The 24001-nt window shown below is 37.8% G+C and overlaps 1 protein-coding gene across 7 annotated transcripts in view; it reads left to right on the forward strand.

The window, feature by feature from the left end:
- Nsmce2 (NSE2 (MMS21) homolog, SMC5-SMC6 complex SUMO ligase) overlaps window positions 1-24001 on the forward strand; it is a 236172-nt gene that overhangs the window by 105798 nt on the left and 106373 nt on the right. Inside the window, exons 5-6 of one of the 7 annotated variants that reach the window (XM_074069209.1) lie at window positions 14167-14228; window positions 17118-23992. The exons of 4 other annotated variants lie outside the window; for them this stretch is intronic. In XM_074069209.1, coding sequence (XP_073925310.1) covers window positions 14167-14183 — 17 coding nt within the window. In that variant the 3' untranslated portion in view covers window positions 14184-14228; window positions 17118-23992. Of the gene's footprint in view, window positions 1-14166; window positions 23995-24001 lie in introns of those variants that run through there. 2 more of the 7 variants (XM_074069207.1, XM_074069208.1) reach the window with 2 other exon arrangements.

Raw genomic sequence — 24001 nt, forward strand, 5'->3', positions numbered from 1 at the left:
AACATGGTGGCCTAAAATAACAACCATTTATTGGTTTCACGATTCTGTGGGTTGCCATTTGGACTGGGTTTAGCTATGTGCTTCTTTCACTGATTGAGCTGGGCTCTCTCACACTGCCAGACTTGACGGGAGGCCTCTGAGTCTAGCGTACCCTCAGCTGGGAGGGCTGGTGTCTTGTGTGTGGCCTCAGCCTCTGGTAGACTTGTTCAGGTTTGTTCATCTGATGGCAGAGAAGGAGACAGCATCAAGAACTGAAGCTGTAGATCTCTTGAGGTCTCAGCTTAGAGATTGAACAATATGGCTTTTTTAGAGTATTGAGTCATCCTAGACTCAACAGGTAGGAAAATAGACTCTGTAAGGGAAGAGGTAGAAAGTATTGTGGCCAGACTTTCAGTCTGCCGCAGTAGCTCATAGTTGTTCATTTTGAATACTGCAATATCCATTTTCAACTGCCCAAAGAGTATTTTTCTCTGTATGCTACCCCAGAAGAGCAAGGGGTATTCAAAGAGTCATACTTTTCAAATTAGTCTGTTTGATCCATGACATATTTATTTATCAGGTTTCAAAGCAGCTTGAAAAGAGAATTTAACAGAAGTAAAACTTGACTAGAGTTTCTTTAGTGCTGCTGAATAGTTTTGAGTATCTCTTTTATGCCTGACACTATGCTAGGCATTTAGGAATAGAAAAAAAGAAAAGAAACGTAAAGTATTCTTTACTTTCAAGATGCTTATATTCTTACAGAATGGGCAAAATTTATATCCAACAAGCACTTACTATTAATTGCTTTAATCGAGAGTAGTGCACAGATGGATATAACATAGTACTTTAGTAGAACGGAGAAGTAGGTATTTAAGGTAACTATAAAAGTAGAATAGTAAGTACAATGAAAGAAACATAAACTCAGTGTTTACTGAGTTGAAAGTAAAAACTAGGAGGCAAATGATCGAGTGCCAGCATAAGTGATTCATATAATTAACACCTGGGGAAGGAACCATCTTTGAAAGCAGCATGATGGCTTCAGAGAGAAAATGAGTTGGAACAAGACTTTGAAGAACAGGTAGAATTTGAGTAACTGAAGAGGTGAGAATCCTACTCAATTTAGAATTGTGTTTTTCCAAGAAGATAATTATTTAATTAAATTTTTTTTTCATGTGGCAAATATTAAAGAACATGAGATAATACAACTGTAGACTGACTGTGGTGGACATTATGCTGCAAGTTGTTTTCTTCTCCGTGGTGCCAAGGCTTGATGTTCTTTCATTGGAAAGTCTCCTAAGGAATGCTTATTTTATAAAGGAAGGACACATTTCATTGTCATTGAGTAGTGCTCTCTTTACCATATATTGATTGAAAAAAATAGAAACAAATGTGTGTCCTTACTGACAAGGAAATACATAATTAATAAAAGTAAGGAAACCCCCATTGAGTCATGTCGGCTGGTACTTTCTGCAAGTATATCTGGATTGATTTAAGAGCTAAACTACGAGAAATAATTGGGGAATTTTCTTTCCTGAATTTGAAAAATAAATTTGTTCCCTAAACTTTCAATTTAAACTATTTTGAGAAGAACCAGTGTAAGTGCATTTTATTTAGTGCTAATTGGGTAGTACAATGTTTAAACATGTATCAATTACCAAAGTGCTTAACAAACTATATAATGAATAATAAAATATAAGATCATAATTTTATTGAAATAAATCAAAGGCAGTTCTCCACTGTTAAAGTGGCATTTGAAACACCATTATAAATGAGTCCCATCACCTAGTTAGCCATTGCCTTTCCTGTATGGCAGAGGTATTTGCCCAGTATTGCATAACAACTGCTACCTGCATTGAATTTCTGTCAAATTCTTTGAAAGAAATTTTTCTACTACTTCAGTTATCGTTAATGATAGGAATTGGGGAAATTTATAATAATTTCGGTCATTTCATTTCTTTTAATGTCTGTAATATATGTTCAACTCAGAGAATTTGTCACAGGTATAAGTTGAAAATGAGATGGCACATGTAAGTATTTTGAACCACAAAGTCCTATGCAAATAAACGTAAAGTGGTACTGTGAGATTAGCATTTGTTAGTTCAGGGTATCTAGAGCAGTAGTAGTTCATAGCATGCCTAGACTTTAGAGCCACGTGTTCAGGGATTAAGTCTGGACTCAGGACCTTACTAACTGTATAACCCATGGATAAGCTTCTAAACCTTTCTGTGCCTCAGTTTCTCCATCTGTTGAAATGACATGATAGTCATTTCATATGACCATTCATATGGTTGTTACGAATAATAAATGAATTAATACATAAAAGTCACTATGACAGTGCTCTAGCACATAGTAAATGCTATTTAAGTATTTACTATTGTTTTCATTGCTCTAGGATTTACGAAAACCATGTTTTTCTCTCATAACTCATTGACGATAAGGACTGAATCTTACCCTTTTGGTTGGGTAGTGGGATGGTACTGGGGATTGAACTCAGGGCCTAGGCTCAGATTGCTAGGCTAGTGCTCTACTACTTGAACCACACCTCTAGTCTTTGCTTTGTTTTTTAGAAAGGGTCTTTGGCTTTTTGCCCCTGCTAGCTCCAGACCATGATCCTCCTTCCTCTACCTCCTAAGAAGCTGGGATTACAGGTGTGTGCCACCATGCCCAGCTTGAATCTCAGCAGTTTTTATGTTCTGAGCTTTTGGCATAGTTCCTGGCTCATGACATACATTCAGTAAGTGAATGGATTACATTGTATATTTATACACATGGCCAGTTAAGGAAGGAATACTACAGGAGAGGCATAGGAAAGGAAATTCTCAATAGCTATATAATGTTAATCTCTTTCTGATCCACCTCACTTTTTTTCAGCCCCAAAATGGCCTCATCTTGCTCCTTTCTTCCTCACCGGTCTGACCTCCAGTTTATCTTTCCAGCCTCTCATAGCCCTCTCTTCCCCAAATTGTTTCATTCAGAGTTCCTTCTGTGGGAAACCTTCAACAACCACTACTGCCTTAGACAATCCCTTCTCTTCTGTAGCACTCTTTGTACTATATATTCTGTGCCTCTCTTTAAAGTTTTTATCTTTTTGATTAGTTGATACATGTGCATAGTACAAAATTCATTCGTAAAGTGCAAAAAACTGTGTGGTGAAAGTAGGCCTTAGCCTCCCTGGAGGCCATTACTATTACCAATTCCTGTGTATCCCTGGAGAAATGCTCTCTATGTGGACAGAGTACACTTTAATGGTAGCATATTAGACACTGTGCTGTGTTTTGCTTTTTTCACATAGCACATTTTAGGTATTCTTCCATATCATACGTACAGTGCTGCCTTAGTCATTTTAATACCTAACAACTTTTAACTAGTCCTTGGTAATGGGGTTAATTATTCTTTGCCTATTACCAACATTACTGCAATGCATATTCTTAGCCATAACCAAAAGTTGGCCTATATCTGTGAGTTAAATACTGATGGGATTACTGAGTCAACAAATATGTGAATTTTTACTATGGAAGACACACTGCCCTTCATAGAGATTGTATTGATGTAAATGAACACCAGCAGTGTACAGGAGAGCCACATTTTGCTATGCCTGGTCTTTTTTTTTTTTGAGATGGGTTTCACTGGCCTTGACCTTTCCATCCCCCTGCTTCGGTCTCTCAGGTGCTAGGATTATAGGTGTGCACCACCCTGCCCTGCTAACCTTTTAGTCTTTGCCACTTACAGATTGCAGATAAGTCGCTCTCATTCTATTTCCTGCTGTTTGTTCTCCTTTACAATACTTCTGTTCTGGCTCTTTACCTTACCTTAGTGATTTTCAATCTCAGATACTCTCAAGTTTTCGTGACATTTCATTTTGATAACCTCAATTGCTAGGAGAGTTCTAGTTTCTGGAGTTCTGTCCCATTAATATGAACTTGTCAGACCTTTTGTCCCACATTCTGGTGTGAAAAATACAGTCGTTATGTTGTACTTCTCTGTGGTGTCCCTCTTCAGCTACTTCCACATCACCATGTGCCGTGAACACTTATGGAGTGATTACCCAAAGCAGTTGAGGTTCATCTGTCTGTATAATTCTGAATTTAAGAGAGAGGTATTGCTTCCTAAATATTTAAAACCTCCTGCCTTTGTATAAAAGACTAATTAACATCATCAGTATCTGTTACCACGTACATGAGTCTCTCAGTGTTCAAACCCAGCCTCTTTGCTACTGACTTTTACTTTCTACAGATGCTAACATAAATTCAGTTAAAGCTGTCAATAAGATTTTATGACTTTCTCCTAGTGGCCCTCAATAGTCAGTCTTGGTCCACCCAGCAGAGCTGGTTGAGTTAAGTGGGAAGAATCTTGCAAAATGTGCCATCCTGGGGTAATGAAGAAATCTCTGGACTTGGTTGAGCTAAAAGGGGCACTGTTCCCTGACAACCCAGCTAAGGCAGTGAGAGGCAGGAAGGCCCAGCTTGTGACCAGACCTGTCTGAACTACACAGCAGGAAGAGAGTAGGCAGTGAAGTTGTTAGCCAGGCTGAGTGGAGGATTCAGGAAGTGGTTCAATATTAAATCACTAAAAACCATGGCTAGAGTATTTATTATTTTGACATCTTTGATAATTTTAAATTATGGGTGGTTGATCAGATGAAGAGAAAGCATAGGCTACAAAGCCCCGACTCATGCACTGTAAGCAGTTCCTTTATTAAAATAGCATATTTCTAAACATAGGCTAGAATAGGTCTGCTGTACACAGTTATAGAGCTTATTGTGTGCTACATAAAAGCACCTAACTGAGGAGCAAGGGTGACAAATTCCAGCCTGGAGTTTTGGTGTGTCTGCGTGGAGGAAAGTGCCACTTTGTAATTTATCTGCTAGTGCAAGTGCTTAGGGCAGCAAGGCAAGCAGAGGCCTTGTTCCTCTACCTCAGCTCTAGACCTACTGTGAAGAACATCCTGTAATGTGTTAAAAAAAATCTTAGGATCAGTGTATAACAATATTTTCTGATTCAAAAATAGTACTCAGTAATAAATTGTAACTGTCACAGTTTAATTCCCTTTTATTATTGAATGAGAATGGGAAAGATAGAGCTTATATCTATAAGAAAGAGCAGACTAGTATGAAAAAGAAATCTTGAACACTTGTGCTTTTTTCTTCTTAAACTTATTCTCTGCAATATGATTTTCCCTTGGCGGACACTGAAAGCAACATGAGTCATGTCATTGAATTTCCCTTTGGTTCTTGTAGTGTTATCTCCATCCAACCATGTAAATTAAACTAGTCACTTATTCATTACATTCTCACTTGGCCAAAGGGTTAGCCATTCTGAAATGTAATTTATGCTTAAGCATCTCTCTGGCATTGTAATAAATACACAATTTTTATAGTGTGACTTAGCTTAAATGTATTGTCTTAAAATAGTAAGTCCACTTAAGGCATTCATTCATCTCCTTTCCCTCTCTTTCTTCCCTCCATTCCTAAATTGCATAGAGGTCTGCAGGCCACATCTAGACTAAAATACTTGTTTTCTTTGACTCACATAGGATTTATTGTTTTTAAGTCCATTTAGATAAGAACTGTGCCTCTCAATTAGTCAGTGTTCAGACTATACCCTTTTGTGTTACATCTGGTTCACTTTAACTCTTTTTTCCTCATAGGCGTTCAAGTTTACAGTTCTTGCTTTACATTTAGGACCCTCTATGAACATAGAATTAAGGCAGAAAATTAGAAAGTAGAATAAAAGTCTGCCATAAGAGCTTTATAGAAAAGCAGTTTGCATTGAACAAAGAACTCATATTTATTGAAATGTTTTTGAATATTATAATTTTGTGCCAATATCATTCCTCTAAGTACTCTTTCTGCTTAATTACTGTTAGACTGAACTGTGCCTTACAGCAAAATAAATGCAGGTTAGTAGACAGAATTAGCGAACTGTATCAAGGTTTAAAGTACCAAAGGTCAATGGTAGACTAGTCTCTTCAAGCCAGAATGTACATAAACACTGAGGTTCAACAAGTGATAGGTCAGAGCAGGGGAGGCAGACAGGGCCCATCGGATCAAGAGAATGCAGAATCCCAGCCTCCAGGAGTAGAAAATACATGAGCATTAAAGAGTGAGGTCACACTGCAGGAAAGAAGGCTGGAACTAGGCAACAGGTGGTGGGGATTCAGGGCCCTCAGAGAAGATGGATCACTGGGGACTTAGTACAGGGCATTGCACAAAAGAAAGGAGTTTCTCTGCTTTTGCTTAGAATTTCTGTTTAATTAATAGGCTGTATTTTTCAGACCACTTTTAAGTTTATTAATAGTGGGCATGGAAGGCACATTTGTAATAGATGAACCAATATTTGATACATCAGTACTACCTAAAGTTCATCATTTACACTAGGGCTTACTCTGTGTTGTACACGTTCATGGAGTATGTGTGTGTATGTGTGTGTTAAATTTTATATAACACACAATTTACCATTTTAACCATGGTTCAGTTTTAACATTGTTCATTGTGCAGTTCATTGGCTTTAAGTGCATTCATGCTGATGTGCAATCATCATCATATCCACTGCCAGGACTTTTTCAACATCTCAAATGGAAATTGTACCTATTAAATGGTAGTTCTCCATCTGCTTGCCATTACTTACCACTGTTCTACTTGCTGTGTCTATGCGTTTGACTGTTCTAGGAACCTCATCCAAGTGAAGTCATACAATATGTGTCCTTTTGTGCCTGTCTTATTTCACTTGCCACAGTGGCTTCAAGGTTTATCTATCACATGAATCACAATTTCATTCCTTTGTAAGACTTAATAATATTCCACTGTTTGCACCACATTTGCTCATCCATTCATCTATTGATTAACATTTGGGTTTCCACTCTTTGGCTGTCATGCTAGTGTGAACATGGATGTCCATCTGTCTGTTTGAGTTCCTGCTTTCAATTCTTTTGTGTATGTACCCAGAACTAGAATTTGCTGAATCAAATGGTTTTGACAAATGCATAATGTCCTGTAGCTGTCATAAAGAATAGTTTCACTGTCCTAAAAACCTCATGCTTCACCTGTTTATTCCTCCCCCATGTTTGTCTCTGATTAGATTTGAACATGCTCCTTTTGTAAAGATTTAACCACTAGTTTTCCTCCTCTAATTGGAACTTTTAGGCAAAAACGAGTTAGTGAAATCAGTGATCAAGCAGGTCAGAAAGTATGATATTTTGAGAAATTATTTATAGTCCCATAGGGCTTGAGATTCTGAAAGTTGCCTACATAATTAAAATATATGTAGCAACAAAGCTTTAGAATTCATGGGTTTCAAGTAAGCTGTTTTATGGGCTTGCAATTTGTGTGTGTGACATTTGGCATACAAAGTTCTATTTTAAGCATTTCTACTGTACACTCAGGCCTGTGCTAGATACTTTCCATAGGCATTAAAGAGTCCATCCAAGCAAGTTAGACTGTTTTAGGCGTTTCTACCTTTTCCATCACTGAGGTACTGCTTGGACAGCTGTTCCTCAGAGTCATGTGTTTCGAAAGATCCTGTCTATTACGTAACTACTCTTGTGCTAGCCTTTTCAGAATATTGAAAATAGATTTTGAACATCCATTAATCATTTTCAAGGAGTTCTACTGGCCTAAGGAGCTTAATAAGAGTTTTTAAAAATCAGAGCATGAGACTTCGATAAGGTTGTCCATGTGACTGTCACTGTGCCCAGTCCTTTCATTACAGCTGTGCTGAGGTCCTTTGAGTGGCTTTTTTCCAGACTTGCCTTGCTTGGGCTCGAGTTACCGTCCTTTCTCTTCTCCAGTTGCTTGCTGACCCAGCCATTTCCACTACGCTTCCTTTGTGGCAGTGACCCTTGAAATGTTTAAAAAACAAAATGCACTAGGATAGAGAAGACAGTGTTCCTGCCTCTGTGGAGTCTGTGGTCATGCAAGTGGTGGTCTCCGTGCTTTTTTCATTATTCACTCCTGCATGAGCTTCCTGTGTTTTTTATGTTCACGTTTATACATGATCTGCAGAGTGGCAGTATATATATTATTAATGAAACCACATTCTCATTTTCTTAGATAAAAGTTAATTGCAAATAAAATTCTAAGGTTCTGCATATACTGAGGCAGATGGATTCCACCTTAGAACCTTCTGCTGTAAAAATTACCTTTGATTATTTTTGCTTAGTAAGAATAGCCTAATGGAAGAATAGCCTAATGCTAGTCACTGTGTATAGATTCTATATGCTGAGGATTTTAATAGACAGAAAGGTTTAATTAGGAAAATTTTCTTGCATTTATCTCTCCACCCTTCTGATTCACTGTACTATTCAAGTATAAAAGTTTCATGTGCATTTGGAATACCAATAGCATATTCTGAAAAGTTGGGATTTTAAAAGAATTGCTTAGTGTAGAGTTTCAGTTTTGCAAGATGAAAAGTTCTAGAAGTCTGTTTCAGAACAATGTGAATATATTTAACACTAATTGTGTTGGTCAGCCTTCTGTTACTGTAATAAAATACCTGAGATAATCAACTTTTAAGGAAAAAAGGTTTTTGTTGGCTTACCATTTCAGAAGTTTTATTTAATCTGTGGTTGATTGGCCCAGATGCTTTGGGTCTGTGGCAGCACAGAACAGCATGGCAGGAGTACCTAATGGCAGCTGAGAAACAAAGAACATACCTATATGGTGACTGTAATCCTAGCTACTCAGGAGGCAGAGATCAGGAGGATGGTGGTTTGAAGCCATCCCAGGGAAATAGTTCTTGAGACCCCTCATAAAAAGAGGGCCGGTGAGTGGCTCAAGGTAGAGGACCTGACTTCAAACCCCAGTGCCACCAAAAAAAGAAAAAAAAAAGTTAAGATGATAAATTTTAATGTTTTTTAACAATAAAAATTATCGGCTGTTATCCACTGATCCCTTATACTAGTATTTTTAATACCTTCTGAGTGTCAGCTGCTGTGTGACCAGACTCTGACCGTTCCCTATGCATGATGCTGTGTGAGGAGTCCATTTGGTATCTGTAGACCAAAGTATCCACTGTTTTTGCTAAGTACTTTAAGCATTTTAGTCCCTTGTGGTTACATTATCAGAGAAATCTGAGTGGTTATGATACATAGTCAAATATATAGGGACTACAGTCCATTAAAGATACTTTTAAACAAGCCATTAATAATATATGCTGCATATTTGTTATCTAGAATCTGGGGAGGCAGTTAGACAGGAGGTGGAAGACTAGCCTAAGTTGCATTTAGTGTTTCCAGTGTTCTGAAGCCTGGATATAAGTGAAAGATGGGCATTTCTATTTAATTGATCTGGCTGGGTTCCTGTGCCTAATGGCTACATATATACCATAAACATTGTGAAGAAGCAACCATGGAAACACTTGTTTTCTTGTTGGGCTAAATTTACTCTGGGTTGAATATTAACACAGTGCCTGGCAGTACTTTAAAAGCAAAAATAGCTTAAGCGTGATTCACTCTGAGTCATTTACTGCTATACTGCCTAGAGCTTGACATTGAACAAGTTGGCAGCCTGTATTGCTACATTTTTTTCTAGGAACTCTGAACACATTTCATTCTTGTGAATTCGCTTGTGCAACGATATTAGAGTAATATGTTTATTTTGTTTCAAAGTCAAATTAATTTGAGAATGGTGAAACAAGTATTTTTCTTGGGCTTTTTGAAAAGTCAGATTCTCAGAATTCTGTGGTTGCAAGACTATTTTATAAAGAATTAATAAAATATCATGGAAGTTTTGTTTCGATTTGTTAGGCTCTTTTGATTGAAAATGCCACACTGACTGAAAAATCATTGTTAAAAAGAGCCTAGTAGTACTGTCAGGTAGGATTCATTAATGTTATGACATTACTAGACAAGATGAACTATGCTGTACACAGAGCTCTTTTTTTTTAGTACTGCAGTGAGGTATATGGCATAGCCTGCCTAAGGTGGATGTATAATTTACAAGCTGCTCTCTTGTTATTAAAGGTTATATAATGGGAAGTTCACGGGTTTTGAAAGGCAGACCAAACCCACCCACAGGATCGCTATTGGCTCTTTAAACGTGTTGCATGCCTTTCCCTGAGCAAACCCGTGTGGCTGAGATAGTGAGTGAGTAGCTTGTTGGCCGACTGTGGGAAAGCCTCGGAAGGATCAGTTGATCTCATCTGGACAGGAGTCAGAAGTGGCTGAGAATCTAAATCTGTATATATGAGGTGGTTTTCCCTTGATGTTGCAATCTTCATTTTAACATGTTTTTGTGTTTAGCTTTTAGAGTTGCCTAACAGTATAATTTCAATTGAAGTTTAGTTTCAGCTCTTTAATTTTAAACTGTAGGGAACATGAGTTTTTTGTAGTTTTTTTTTTTTTTTTAGCTTAAAGGCACTATCATTTTGCCTTGTTGATTTCAATAATTTGTATAGAAAGAGTTTTCCTGTGACGGTCTAAAACCAAAGTGAGCCAACCTAATTCTCAATACTATTTTGAACTTGTTTTACCATAAAATCCTACATTAGAAGACGCAACTCTGTCAGAGAATTTCCAAATAGTTGCATAAATTGTGTCTCATATTACAACTTGTTCCCTGCTTGACTTCGTTGAAATTAATAAAGGGACTGTTTCAGAAAGGCCTGGCGAGTGAGTACCATTATTAACAAGCCTCACTCATAATGCACCCTGTGTTGCTAAGTTTTCAAAGCTAGCTATCTCAGCCACACCCCAAAACTCTTTCAGGTGATTGAAATCCGCTTATTCACTTGTGCTGGCTTAGAGTTTCTTCCCAATAAAATAAAAGAGCTGAGATCAATGTGAATTTTCCATGAGCTATATGATGATTGCAGGAAAACCAACATTTGAAAATTGAGCTGCTGCCAAATCTTGAATGTAATAGGCAGTTCCTTATTCTGTGGCTACAGATCCCTTAGAACAGGCCTTTCTGACTCCGGGCCCTGTGGCTGCCAAAAATATCCCTGAAGTATTTTTGTACCGTCACTGTGCTTTGGAGCTAGAGGAGGGAACAGTGATCTTGCTGTAGCATCCCCTGTATTGTGGTCATGCAGACCCTTGCCCCGCTACATTTTAGAGCATGTGAATTTTTTGCATGCCTTGAAAATTACTTGAGCAGCGTTTAGTTTACTAAGACTTTACAGTTTGTAAACTGAAGGGCTGGTCTAAATGGGACCCAGCATAACCCAGTAGCCACTGTCACAATTGCAGATGTTGGGGTTTGGGAGTTTTCTTTTGTTTGTTTTTTGGGGTTTTTTTCCTGGAAACCCTGTAACCTCAAACTTAGAGTTCTCTTGCCTAAATTTATAATCCTGCCTTCACTGAGTACCAAGATTGTAGGTCTTCACCACCATGTGTGGCTTGCAGATTCATCTTATCCTTAGATATATAGAAAGTAAGGTAGTGTCACAGTCTTCAGACAGGGACTAGCATAAAGGAAGCACTTACTGAAAGCTTATTAAATCTGAATTTATAGAACAAATGTTATAACTGCTTACCTTATTTGGTCCGTTCCGCTTTGTTTTTCTACTTTCATTCATTTGTACACTCATTTATGGGCACTTATATGCCAGATTCCAGGATATTTGAGTAAAAAATTAATGTTAAGCTTTTAAGAAGTACATTCTTAGAAAGGCAGTTAGGAAAATTAGTAAATACATTATCCATATGCTTTTTTAAAAGACTACATACAAATGTGTTATTATGTTGTAGAAGTAACAATTTATTTATTTTTTTTGAATTTACAAAAAGTAATTGGATGTATTTATGGGGTGAAATGTGATGTTTGATGTTGGTAAAGTCTGTGGAATGATTACATCAAGCCAATTAACATTTATCACCTCACCTACTTTTTATGATGTGAACATCTGAAATCCACTTAGCAGTTTTAAAGTAAACATTATTGTTAAACTGTGCTGTGCCATAGATCTGCAAAACTTACTCTAACCGAAAGTGTGAACCCTCTGACCTCTCCTTGCTGTATCCCCACCTTCCCCCACTACTGGTAGCAACCGTTCTACTCTCTACTTCCATGAATCCAACTTAGATTCCACATAGAAACAAGATCACACAGTATTGGTATTTCTGAGCCTCACTTACTTACCTGGGATATTGTCCTACAGGTTCATCCATGCTGCCTCAAATAGGACAAACCTTGTGTCGCAGGGTTTCCCTCTTCTAAGACTGACTATTACCCCCAGTGTGTATATGTACCACATTTTATGTAGCCATTCATTTACTGACAAATACCTAGGTTACTTCCATATCTTGTCTATTGTGAATAATGCTGTAATGAACCAGGGAGTTAAGTTGAAATCTTGATTTCAGTTTCTTCAGTTATATACCCAGAACTGGGATTGCTGGATCATATGGCGATCAGATGGTGGTTCTGTTTTTAGGAGTTTTTGTTGTTGTTGTTGTGTTTGTTTGTGCAGTACTGGGGGTTGAACTCACTACCTTGCACTTGCTAGGTAAGTACCCTACCATTTGAGCCGTATTCCCAGTCCCTTTGCCCCCTCCCCTGCCCTGAGTAACCTCTATACTGTTTGCCATTATGGTTGTACTAAGTTTTAGTCTCACCAACAGTGTACAAGGGTCCCTTTAATCCACATCCTCTCCAACACTTCATATGTTTTGCCTTTTTAATAATAGTTCTACTAACTGGAGTGAGGTGATGTGTCATTGTGGTTTTCATTTGCATTTCCCTTACAATTAAAACCGTTGAGTATTTTTTTCACATATTTGTTGGTCATTAATATGTCTTTTCAGAAACAACTGTTTAGGTCCTTTGGTCATTTTTTTTTAACCTTTAGCATTAGTTTTTCAGTCATTAGTGTATGTTTATGTAGTTTAAAGACCAAAACAATATAAATAAGGAAATACTGGCATGTTTCACTCCTACCCTTTCCCCTGTCCATCTTCTTCCCACCCTACTCCCCTACAGAGAACTGTTTTATTATTTTCGTGGTTCCTTTTTAAATACTTCTTTCTATTATTTTCTATTATAATTATTAATATATACTACCATACAAATTAAATTTCACTTTGATAGTTCCATATATGCATACATTGTGCATTGAACATATCCATTCACCCTCTTTCTCTACCCTTGACTCCTCTTCTCCCTTCCCTTCCTCCCAACACCCCTCCGAGTCCCTAGCAGTCCCTCTTAATTTATTTCTGTCCCCCGTCCCTTACCTTTCTGTGTCTCTAGTGACCACTATTCCCTTCTGTACTTCTACAACACTGACTTACTGGTTTCCATAAATGAGTGAGAGCATGTGGTATTTGCCTTTCTGTATCTGGCTTGATTCCTTCAACGTAATGATCTTCAGTCCTATTTATGTTGCTGCAAATGACAGGGTTTCATTCTTTCTATGGTGGAGTAGTATCCATTGTGTGTATGTAATAACCATATTTCGGCTGTTGTGAATAGTGCTACAATTAACATGGAGTGCAGGTGTCTTTTTTAGTATAATAATCCATCTCCTCTAGGTATATGCCTAGTAGTGGAATTGCTGGGTCATATGGTAGTTCTGTTTCTAGTTTTTTTGAGCAATCTCTATGCTGTTTTCTATGAACTGTCCAGTTTTTAAATGGAGTTGCTTGTTTTATTGCTGTTGAATTGAGTTCCTTGTATGTTTTAGATGTTAGCTCACCTGTCAGATGTATGGCTTACAAATATTTCCTCCCAAGCCATGGATTGTCTTTACTCTGTTGTTTCCCTTGTTTTTTTAGAAGCTTTTTGTTTATTGTGCTTTTGTTACCTACGCCACAGTCAGGAAATCATTACCCAGACTAAGGTTGTGGGGCTTTTCCCCTTTGTTTTCTTTTGGTAGTTTTATGACTTCAGGTCTTCATTAATTCTTTAGTCCATTTTGAGTTGGTTTTTGTGTATGGTGTGAAACAAAGGTCCAATTTCATTCTTCTGCATGTGACTATCCAATTTGCCAACACCATTTATTTTTTTTTCCTTACTGCATGTTCTTGGCAATTGTGCCAAAATCAATTGATGCCAAATGCATGGGTTTTTGTCAAGCTTCTATCTAATTTTATTCATGAGTGAGTAAAGCAGGATGTTTTTGTTTTGAGACAGGGTTTCACTGTGTATCCCAGACTGGCCTCAAACTTGTGATCCTCCTGCCTCAGTTTCTAAATGCTGGAAATACAGGTGTGCTCTGCCACATCTCATGATAACTTTTTTTTTTTTTAAGCCAGTCACAACTATTGACCTTCTTGGAGCACTTTCTGTGCATCCAGCTCTGTTCAAAGTAAGGTAAGTGGGTGGTCATATTTCCATTTTACAGATCAGAACAATGAGGCTCTTAGAACGTCAGTGTTTTGCTCACGATCATATTCGTGATTGAAACCCAGAAAATTTGGCTGCAGAATCCATGCCCTTAATCATTACATAAACTGTCTCTTACTGATTGGCTTTATTAAGGGAAAAGAAAGAGCTCTTAGAAGTAGGAGAAGAAGGCAAGTCTGTACGCCAGTAATAGTGTGATCTCTTTTTAGGATATTACATTATTATTATTATTTTGGAGTATTTTTGCTGCAACTCTGTTGCTAAAATAAAGCAGCTTGGTGAAGGAGACTAAATCTGACTTTGAATTACCACATATGCAGCATATCTTTCTTAGGCTATCTCTGCTAATCCCCCAAATGAGCCAAGCCTGAGAACTTGATGTTCCTACACATTACCTCAGAGACTATAATCAGCTTTTAAAGCAGTGTTGGGTTCTGCCATTCAGAGGGTCACTGTGGGGCAGGAAGCAACTGAGGTGAAAGTAAAGCTTTCCTTCCATCGAAGGCAGTGGTCCCACTCATCTTGTGACTTTTCTAAGGTCTCTGACAACCTTTCTGTCCTTTGGGTTCCCTACCTACCCCTCAAAGGCAACCACTGATTTTAATAGTCAACAGTACTCGTTAGTTGTCCAGAGCCCAGCAGCTCTTGTTTCTCTCTTAGCTTTGACCAAGGGCCTGAGAGCTGCAAAAGAGGTGCATGGAGTAAAAACATCAACTCTCCCTGTTTCCATAGCCTACAGTTGGCCAGCTCCCCAAGAAGGCTTGGGGTGTGTGGGTGCCGAGAAGGAAGCCCTCGCAGGGTGTCCCCAGTAGCCTGTTGGCAGACCAGCGGACTTCAGGGTATATTTGTTTTATTTAATGAAGGACACCTTTTTCACTTCTTGGCATATTTTATAAGAAAATGGTTTAACATAGGAGAAAAATTACACTTTTTTGCTGAGCAAACTGTCTGTGAGGACATTTTAGTATTTACTTCAGGGAGTGCAGCTTTTGACAATTGTAGACAAATTATAATACATGTGATGAGGTTAAAATAGCACACAACTGCTGTAGAGCCAGCATATTTCCAAATACAACCCTAGCATTTTCTTGGGGTTCAGATAATAATTTCCAGAAGATGAATTGTTAATAGACTTTTTACATTGAACTGCTGTATCCTGAGTCTTTGAGGTTGCCCCCCATTTGGCATCCAAAGCTCACCACTTAACAATTATTTGCACTTTTGATTTAGTTCACCCTTTTTATTTACAAAAAAAATACATATACTTTTCTTTAAAACAAAACAGAATCCAGCATTTTTGTCTTGAGTGATTTCTTGGCACATTAAATTGATCTCTCGGGAACTGAGATGATGCATCATGGAAATAATGCATTCCTACCCCGAGGCCTAGTGACTTGAACTAAATACTCTTGTAGCCAGCCCTGACATTTTAAAATAACATTTTAGAAATTCACCAGGAAAGGAAGGTGACCATATGCTTATCAGATGATAACTTCTAATCATGGGATATTCGCGTGGGTGGCTCGTAACTGAAGACAGTTGCATCCTTTGTAATTGAAGATAGTGCATATGAGGACAGGGATGGCCAAGGACAGAAAGTAGAGAGGTGTGCAGCTGTTGTCTCTGCACTGCATCCCCGTCTATCTGCAGCTGGGATCAGTCTAGATCTCCTTTGGGATGCTGGCAATGCCAGTTTGTACATTGTGGCCCACCCTGGGTAGTGTCTCCCTAGCTTCTCACTCTGCCTCCTAGAGCAAGAAATACACTTGTCCCAGAGGAGTGGGAGTGACTTAACAATTAGGCATGATTTTGAAGATGGAGAGGGCTGGAGGAGAAGGGAGAAGATATTAGGAAGAAACAGGGAAGTGAGCAGGAATCAGGGAGTGGATTCCAGAGAGAGTATGGGCAAGAACACAGAGGAGGAGAGGAAACCACTTCTCTCTTCCCAACTTCTCCCTGTTTGACTGTCTGATTATTTCTGCTTTCTCCCTCCATTTCCCTTTGGTGGCATTGCCCTCCAAACTTGTTTGCTCCTTCCTCTCCCTCATTTTTCTGTGTCCTCCCTGACTCTTGCTTCTCACCCCCATCCCCATCAGCTTCCCTTAGTGACTCAGCCTTTTGCAGAGGCTGCACCAGTGAGTGCCATGGCCACAGCCATGTCCTATCAAGTGCATGCATTAGGATCAGCCGTTACTACTCAACAGGCTGAACCAGACTTTCCAGGTGCCTTCCAAATCAGAATGAGCCTCTGCCTTAGCCTGTCCATCCTCACACTGGGGGGGGGGGGGATGTAAGTCCCCAGATCTGTGAGCAGGAGATGAGAGTGTGGACATTGTCCCTGATCTGTGGATAGGGTACCTGTGACTCAGAAAGAGTAAGTCACACAACAGGTGAAGAGGTGCTGAGTTAGGATTCCAGGCGGGTCCCTCCCTGTCCAGGCTGCCTATCAGTTAATGAGGCAAATGCTTACTTATTTTGCTTCCTACTTAGAACTAAGGGCCCTCTTATTAATATTTTGCCCAAGCTCCAGTTTTATCTTGGCTTTTAATTATGTCAGCATGAATGTATTGTGATTGCTATTAAAAATCAAGAAGTCTCTGCTTTGCTAATAAATTTGGAGGTGTTTTCAAATCAAATTAAGCTTTAATTAGAACTTCTTCATATCCAGTATTTTTTGAATTACTTTTCTGATTATAAAAAATAATGTGTAATGTTTTCTATAAATTATTTCAAATGTTGAACTAAATACTTTAGAATTTAGCATAAAAAGGTGTTTTAGTAAAAATTTATTCCTTTCAAACGTGTTATGATACATTTATTAATTAAATCAGCAAACATTTATTATATCCCTTCTAGTTTAAGGTGTAAATTGCTATGAATGAAGAGAAGAAAAGCACGCTTTCTGCCTTGGACAAGCTTATAATTTAGTGCAGGTAACGTCTATGTAAATAAGTAATAAGATAATACAAATAAATAAATAAATACTAAAGTAAAACTGCCAGCACTGTGCTAGGAAGATCCAAAGGGTATGTGATGAATTTTTGATCAAAGAATAAAGGGAAGACTTCCTGGAAGAGTTGATATTTGAGCTGGGCCTTGATGCATGAGTAGAATTTCACTGGAGAAGGCAGGAAAGGGCATTTGAGGCTGAGAGTGTAGTATAACCAAAGCCAAAAGGGGCAGAGAGCATACATTATACTTGAGAACACCGAATGTTCCAGAGGGGCTGGTGAGCTGATTGTGAGGACAAGCATGAAGGAAGCAAGGCAGGGGGCAGTTGTAGCAGGTGACCTAGAGCGACGTGACCAATTACGTGTGCCTTGCTCTGTACTAAGCTTCCTCATGTATAGATATCATTCAGCTCACCCAACAGTCGTGTGAGCTATTCATATCACCACTCACAACTGAAATAGAAGCTCGAAAAGCCTGAGTGGTTTCTCCAAAGTCAAAATACTTATAAGAGGCAGAACCAAAACTCACACCTAGGCCTGAGGTTCATGCTTGCTTTCCACTACTCCAGGTTCAGATAAGATTCTAGAAAACTGTGGAAACCATGTCAAGTATTTGAACTGTTTTGTGTACATTTTTGTTTGCTGTTATTTGACTAGTGAAGATGCCTCTAGTGGCAGAGTGAAGGAGAGAGATATTGGAGGAAGTGACAAAAGAGGACTAAGTACCACAGACATCCAAGCAGGACACTAAGAATCTGAACTCCTGCAGCAGCAGTAGAAAGGAACACAGAAGAGAGGTATAAGTCTTTGAGAGAGAATCCAAGCACTTACAGCCTGAGCCCAAAGGGCAGTGAGGGAAGCTTAGATTAGTAGTTTCAACTTTTTTTAAAAAATCACAAACCCCTAATAATAAACTACATTTGAGCATGTATCTAATCCAAAGGTTCTAATATTTTTACCTCTTTTCCAGTAGATTTTATCATACATCCCATTTTAGAAATCACCAGAATTAATTAAGAAGCATGGGGAAAGGGTTTGATAGGAAGAAAGGGTAGAAGAGAGGTAGTGTTTGGTTTGGGATATAGTATGTTTAAGATACCCAAAGAAGTGCTTATATTCAAAGGTATTTTATACGAAGTTAGAAGTGGTGTCAAAGATTTTAGAAAGTGCGATAATGCCAAGCTTATGTTCTAGGCAAAGTTCAGCTTTAACCTCAAGATAGAATCCAGTATCTTTTCCCAGTTTTACTTATAAAAATAATTATAGATTAAAAGTCAGGAGTCTCTCTTACATTATTTTTAGCTATATATCTTTAGTTGATTGATTGAGTGTTTTATCATTTGATTCTCAACTAGGTATTTACAGATTTTAAAAAGGGTTATCCTTGGTTAAATTAAAATAGATCTGGCCTGGTGATAAAAGCTCAGTGGTAGAGCACTTGCCTAGCATGTGCAAGGCTCTGGGCTTGAACTCTACAACATGAAAATCTTTTCAAGACCTTGTAAAATATTGATCACTCACCTATTCAGACTTCTTTAGAACACTCAGAGTTATCAATCTCTTCCAGGCAAAGAGATTCAGCCAAACATAAGAATGTCTTTACAGATGGCTTATGCTTTCAAGCAACTTTCTCAAAAATATAATTCTTCCTTCCTTCTGGCTAATCCTCCACTAATGAGTTCATACCTAAGACCAGAATCCTTCCAATTTTATCAGGCCCTTCAGTTTCATAATTAAAAATTCAAATCCTGGTGGATGGATGGTTTTGATTTGGTTTAGTTTAGTTTGATTTTAATTAAGAATCCTTTTGTTTTTTTTTGGAAATAGAGTCTCACTGTGTGGCTTAGGCTGGCTTCAAACTTGGGATCCTCCTATCTCAGCCACTCAAGTACTGGCATTATAAATATGTGTTACCATAGCTGGACCATGAGTGCTACTTTTTAAACTGTCAGACAACCAAATCTTTTATCATTGATGTTCAAAGGAAGTTTCCCTTTGGGGAAGTGGAAATGAGAAACAGCTAATAGTTCCTCCATATCTCATGAAGTCTAATTAACTCTCTTCTTTTTGTCTATTTTCTGTTCTGTGTCAGTATCAGTCTTCTCAATGTATATTGAATGCCCAGATCATAAACACTTTTTCTTTCTTATTTGTTAATGGTAAAAAGAAAATTTTTTTTACCTATCTAGGTCAAATTCACTAAATGAGTCTTTGGTGCAATAGGTCAAACTAGATTTGGAAAACAAATACCTAAAACTGGAAACATTGCTGTGGGAGAAAAGGCCAAGAAAATTAAGACTGCATATCTCCCAGTTCCTGCCCCTGTCTTTCTTGGACAGTGGGAGGCAGCTCCTTACTGGACTCTGCACATAGTAGGTACATCTGCTCTGGATCAAAATCAGATTTCTGAGACTGAAAGACAGGGTGAAAGCATTGAAAACACCACAATGTAAACTTGTGGTTAATTAAAAATTGCTAGATCTTGGGAATTGGGGATGTAGTAAGCCTGGTAGAGCACTTGCCTTACAAGTGCAAGACTAATTATAGTACCTGATTTTAGTATCTGTGTGTAGCATGTGTAAGAAGAGTATTGTTTCAGAAAACTTTTGTTTCACTTAAACACATTTTTGAGAATACTGGGATGTAATGTCAAATGTGTTTCTTAATATGGGTCACAGTAAAAGAAAATTTTGAAAAACACTTCATTGTAGCGTAGCTGGTATCATGTAATTATCAATTTATAAATGTGTTTCGTGTACTCTGTACTTCTTGAAAGAAGGAACTACATTTCTTTTTCTCTTTATTTCTAACACCTATGAGAGATCTGCCTGACACACAGTAGGTGTTCAATAAGCATTGATGGAGTTAATGAATGAATGTCAGTCACTTAACTCCTCACAAATTACAGTGGTACCCACTGTATCTCTCAGTGTTCTCATGAAGATCAACTGAGGTGATGGATGTAAAAGTGCTTTATATTAAGCACAGTGCACAAAATGAGGATTGTTATCTGGCATAAATTTTGTTATTGCTGCTGAACAAGTAAGCCTTTGGAACTCTTGAAATCTTAACTTAATGTTTTGATGACAGATTTGTTTGTTACTATTAATAGTACCGTGATGTTCCATATGGGATTAGGAGATAATCTTGAAAAATTAGGCATGCACCCATTTTTATTATGGAAGACTTCAAACATATACGAAGTATGTATGCACAGCAGCTTGTGGACTTCGGTGTACACATCCCCAGCCGCCACAATTAGCAAGTCCTAGTCACTACCTCATCCTTTTATTATTGCAAGCAAAGATTTGTTACTATTCTCCTCCTCCTCACCTTTTCAATTATCATATGTAGACATATTCTTAACTTTCTTTTGAAAATATAATCATAAATACTGAAAAGATATGTTGGTAGTTTAGACATAAGGACTGTTGTGTGACTGAGTTATTATTCTGACAAGAACTAGCAGGTAGAGGCATTTTTGTTTCTCAAGATTTTCATGTGATGGTGACCAACTACATTGCAAAAGAATTGTCATATTCCAGAGTTATAACTAGTTCTGGAGGCTTCGTTATGAAATTGCCAGCCCTGTCATCTTCTAGAAGGATGTGACCTTACAGAAAAGTAAGGACTCTACTGTGACAGATCACATCCAAGGTGTCACAGTTTTGGCCTTCTATCATGTCATGCTTCTCAAGCTTTTTGACTTCTAGGAATTCTGCAATGCTATAATAAGCCTTGCTTTAAAACTCCACCCAGGGCTTGTAACATGTAACTTAGAAGTTAGAATCCACTGGAAAGAAAAGAATTTAGGGCTGGTGGAGTGGCTCAGAGTGAAGGCCCTGAGTTCAAACCCCACATCCCAGAAAAGCAAACAAACAAGCGAACAAAAAGAATTTTAAAAGTATAGTTGGAGCCAGACATTGGTGGTTCACACTTATAATCCTACTACGCAGGAGGCAGAGATCAGGAGGACCGCAGTTTGAAGCCAGGTGGATCAAATAGTTCTCAAGACCCTGTCTCAAAAAAACCCAACACAAAAAAGGGCTGGTGGAGTGGCTCAAGTGGTAGAGTGCCTATCTAGAAAGTATGAGGCCCTGAGTTCAAACCCCAGAATCACCTAAATAAATAAATAATTAATGAAAGGCACAGTTGGTGCTGGGGGCATAGCCCAGTGGTGTAGTGCTTCCCTGACATCGAAAGGTCATGCAAAAGTCAAAAATAAGAATAAGTGAAAATAGAAAGCACAGCGAATCAGAACTGCTTAGGTGATTCACTTTTGTTGATCTTTTTTTTTTAGTTTTAATAATTTTACCATTCTGGCTCCCATATGTTATAAATATAAATACATTTAAATCCTAAAGATGTTTCATGCTGTCAAATATTTTACGTATGTAGAATTCTTCCTTAAAGTCACATGTGGGACTTTTTACTTTCAACACTTTCCATTTTCCATTCCTCATTAAATCTGTTATTACAAAGTTTTGCCCCCAAAAGAATTAGATATGTAGTAATTTTTCATGTCTCAATTATTTTAAGATTTTTGTGCTTTTTAAATTTTTTTTCTGAAACAAAATAAGTATAAATACACCTTTATTTCAAAATTTTCAAGCAAGGCAGTTGCATCCAATTGAGGGATGTTGTGCATTGGGGGTAACAGATGGAGGGCGTAAAACTCACATGATGAGGTTGTCATGACTCCGGCATGCTGTAGATCACAGATGTAGGTCAGTGTCTATAATCCAGCACTATCCCTCCAGTCTTCCCTGCTGGAAACCTATAAGTATTTGCCTTTTCCTCCTTCGTTTTCTGCATCCAAGAAATAGGTCCCTATTGATTGTTTACTTAGAAAAATCTCTTGGCTTTATCTTTTCCACTCCCATAACTAGGGAATCATCAGTTCTGATCTTTATCAGTATACATCTAGACTATAATAGTACTTGAGAAGAAGTAAACTAATACATTTTGGTTGTGCCATTTGTGTACATTTAATCCTTAGCACAATCCAGTGAGGTGGGAGTGTCTGCAATTTTCAGATTATGGTAACTGGCTGGGCCCTTTTAACTTCTTTGTACTGCTACATCTCTGTGCTGAGAGTCTTTCTTCCCCTGTGATGCATTCTGTACGATGCTAAGGTAATCTCCCTAAAATGTACTTTTAATATAACTTACTTAATAAAACCTGTAGTTACTGGCAAGTTATCAAGAATTTCACGCTTTATCTCATCCTACACTAACTGCCCCATGAGATTCATATTATCTCAGATTCCTTGTTAAATGACCTGCAGTGACTTCTGTTTCTCATCAAACCAGTTACAAACTCTCAATTTTAATAGTCGTGCACATTTTATGCTGTGATTCTATAATGTCACTCAATCCTCTTCCTCAGTATAAATTGGAGTTAGCTTGAGGCAGGTGAAGTTCTTTATGGCCCTTGGCAAGAACCATTTTCATTTTTTCCCTAATGGCTCAAAACACAGTTCTGACCACCTAACCCTCTCTCTTCCAGTCATGCAGGACTAATTGCCAGTCCTATCTTTCCCAAAAGCCTTCCCCAATAATTTCTGTCTTATGGTCTATTTTTTCTTCTTAATTTCTTTTGTAATATATATTTCCTCGTCAGTCTATATTGTTGATTTGCTTTGTCCTAACTATAAAAGTAATATATGTTTGTTGTGAAAAAAAATATCGTATACAATAGTTGCAAGTGAAAAGATAATTTCTCTGACTTCACCATTCCAGCCATAGAAGTAACCACTGTTATATGTCTTTACAGTCATTTCTGTGTCATGAACAAGAATACACTTAGGTATGTATGCACATGTACACATGTAGGAGATAGATGGACGGATGGATAGATAGAAAAATAGATAAAAGTAGATAAATGTGTATATAAGTAATATATTATACATCATTCTAAAAGTTTCTTTTTTCACTTGGCAATGTATCAGAAATCCATGTCCGTGAATGTCATTGTATTTAAATGCATCTCTTCGTTGCCTCAGATTGTTTCATACCAAGTTGATTTATGCATACGCCTCTTATCTGTCATGAAAAAAGAAAATGGAGGCTCTTCAAGAGTAGAAGTAACTATGTATTCATTCTTTTCTCCATTCCTTTATTGGTTATTCTTTGTGCCTCTGCTGCATATTCATGATTTGTGCTGTGGAAAATCTAAAATTCTTTCCTCTCATAACCCCGAAGAAGTTATAATCTAGAGATAAGAATGCACATGTATGTCTAGAACTGAGATGCATGAAAAAATTGAGAAGTGACACAGAGTTCTGTTTCTGGAAATATGGCAATTGGGTTAAACAATCCTCTTGCTGAAAATAATTGAAATTTTTGACTATATAAAAGAAAATACTCAGGGCAACAGAGCAGTTTCATCTCCATCTCTCTGCTGCCCTCACCCACAATCCTCCCCACTGAGGAGAGTGGCCTCCTTGTGTTAGTACAAAGATGGCTTGGGACTTTTAAAATCAAAGTGCATTTAGTTCATTTTGTTTTGGAAAATAGTTTCAAGAACCCATAGAAAGATAGAGAATTAGAGGCTAAAATCTAAAGTTCGCATCAGAGGGACTTTTAGAAGCGAAGCTGCATTTACCCTAAGAGCATCCCAGCAAATGTGAATTTTTTTATGCCTCATAATCATAAAAGTACAAAGAAAGCTAGGAAATGATTACTATAAAATTCAGTGCAATGATTTGGGGTTAATGAGAGCAGGGAGTTTCTGGAAGACTTAGAATTTTCCAATACAAAATTATTTCTAAACTAAATTATTTTCTAA

Source organism: Castor canadensis, chromosome 3 (assembly GCF_047511655.1).
Source record: "Castor canadensis chromosome 3, mCasCan1.hap1v2, whole genome shotgun sequence".
NCBI classification, from domain to species: Eukaryota; Metazoa; Chordata; class Mammalia; order Rodentia; family Castoridae; genus Castor; species Castor canadensis.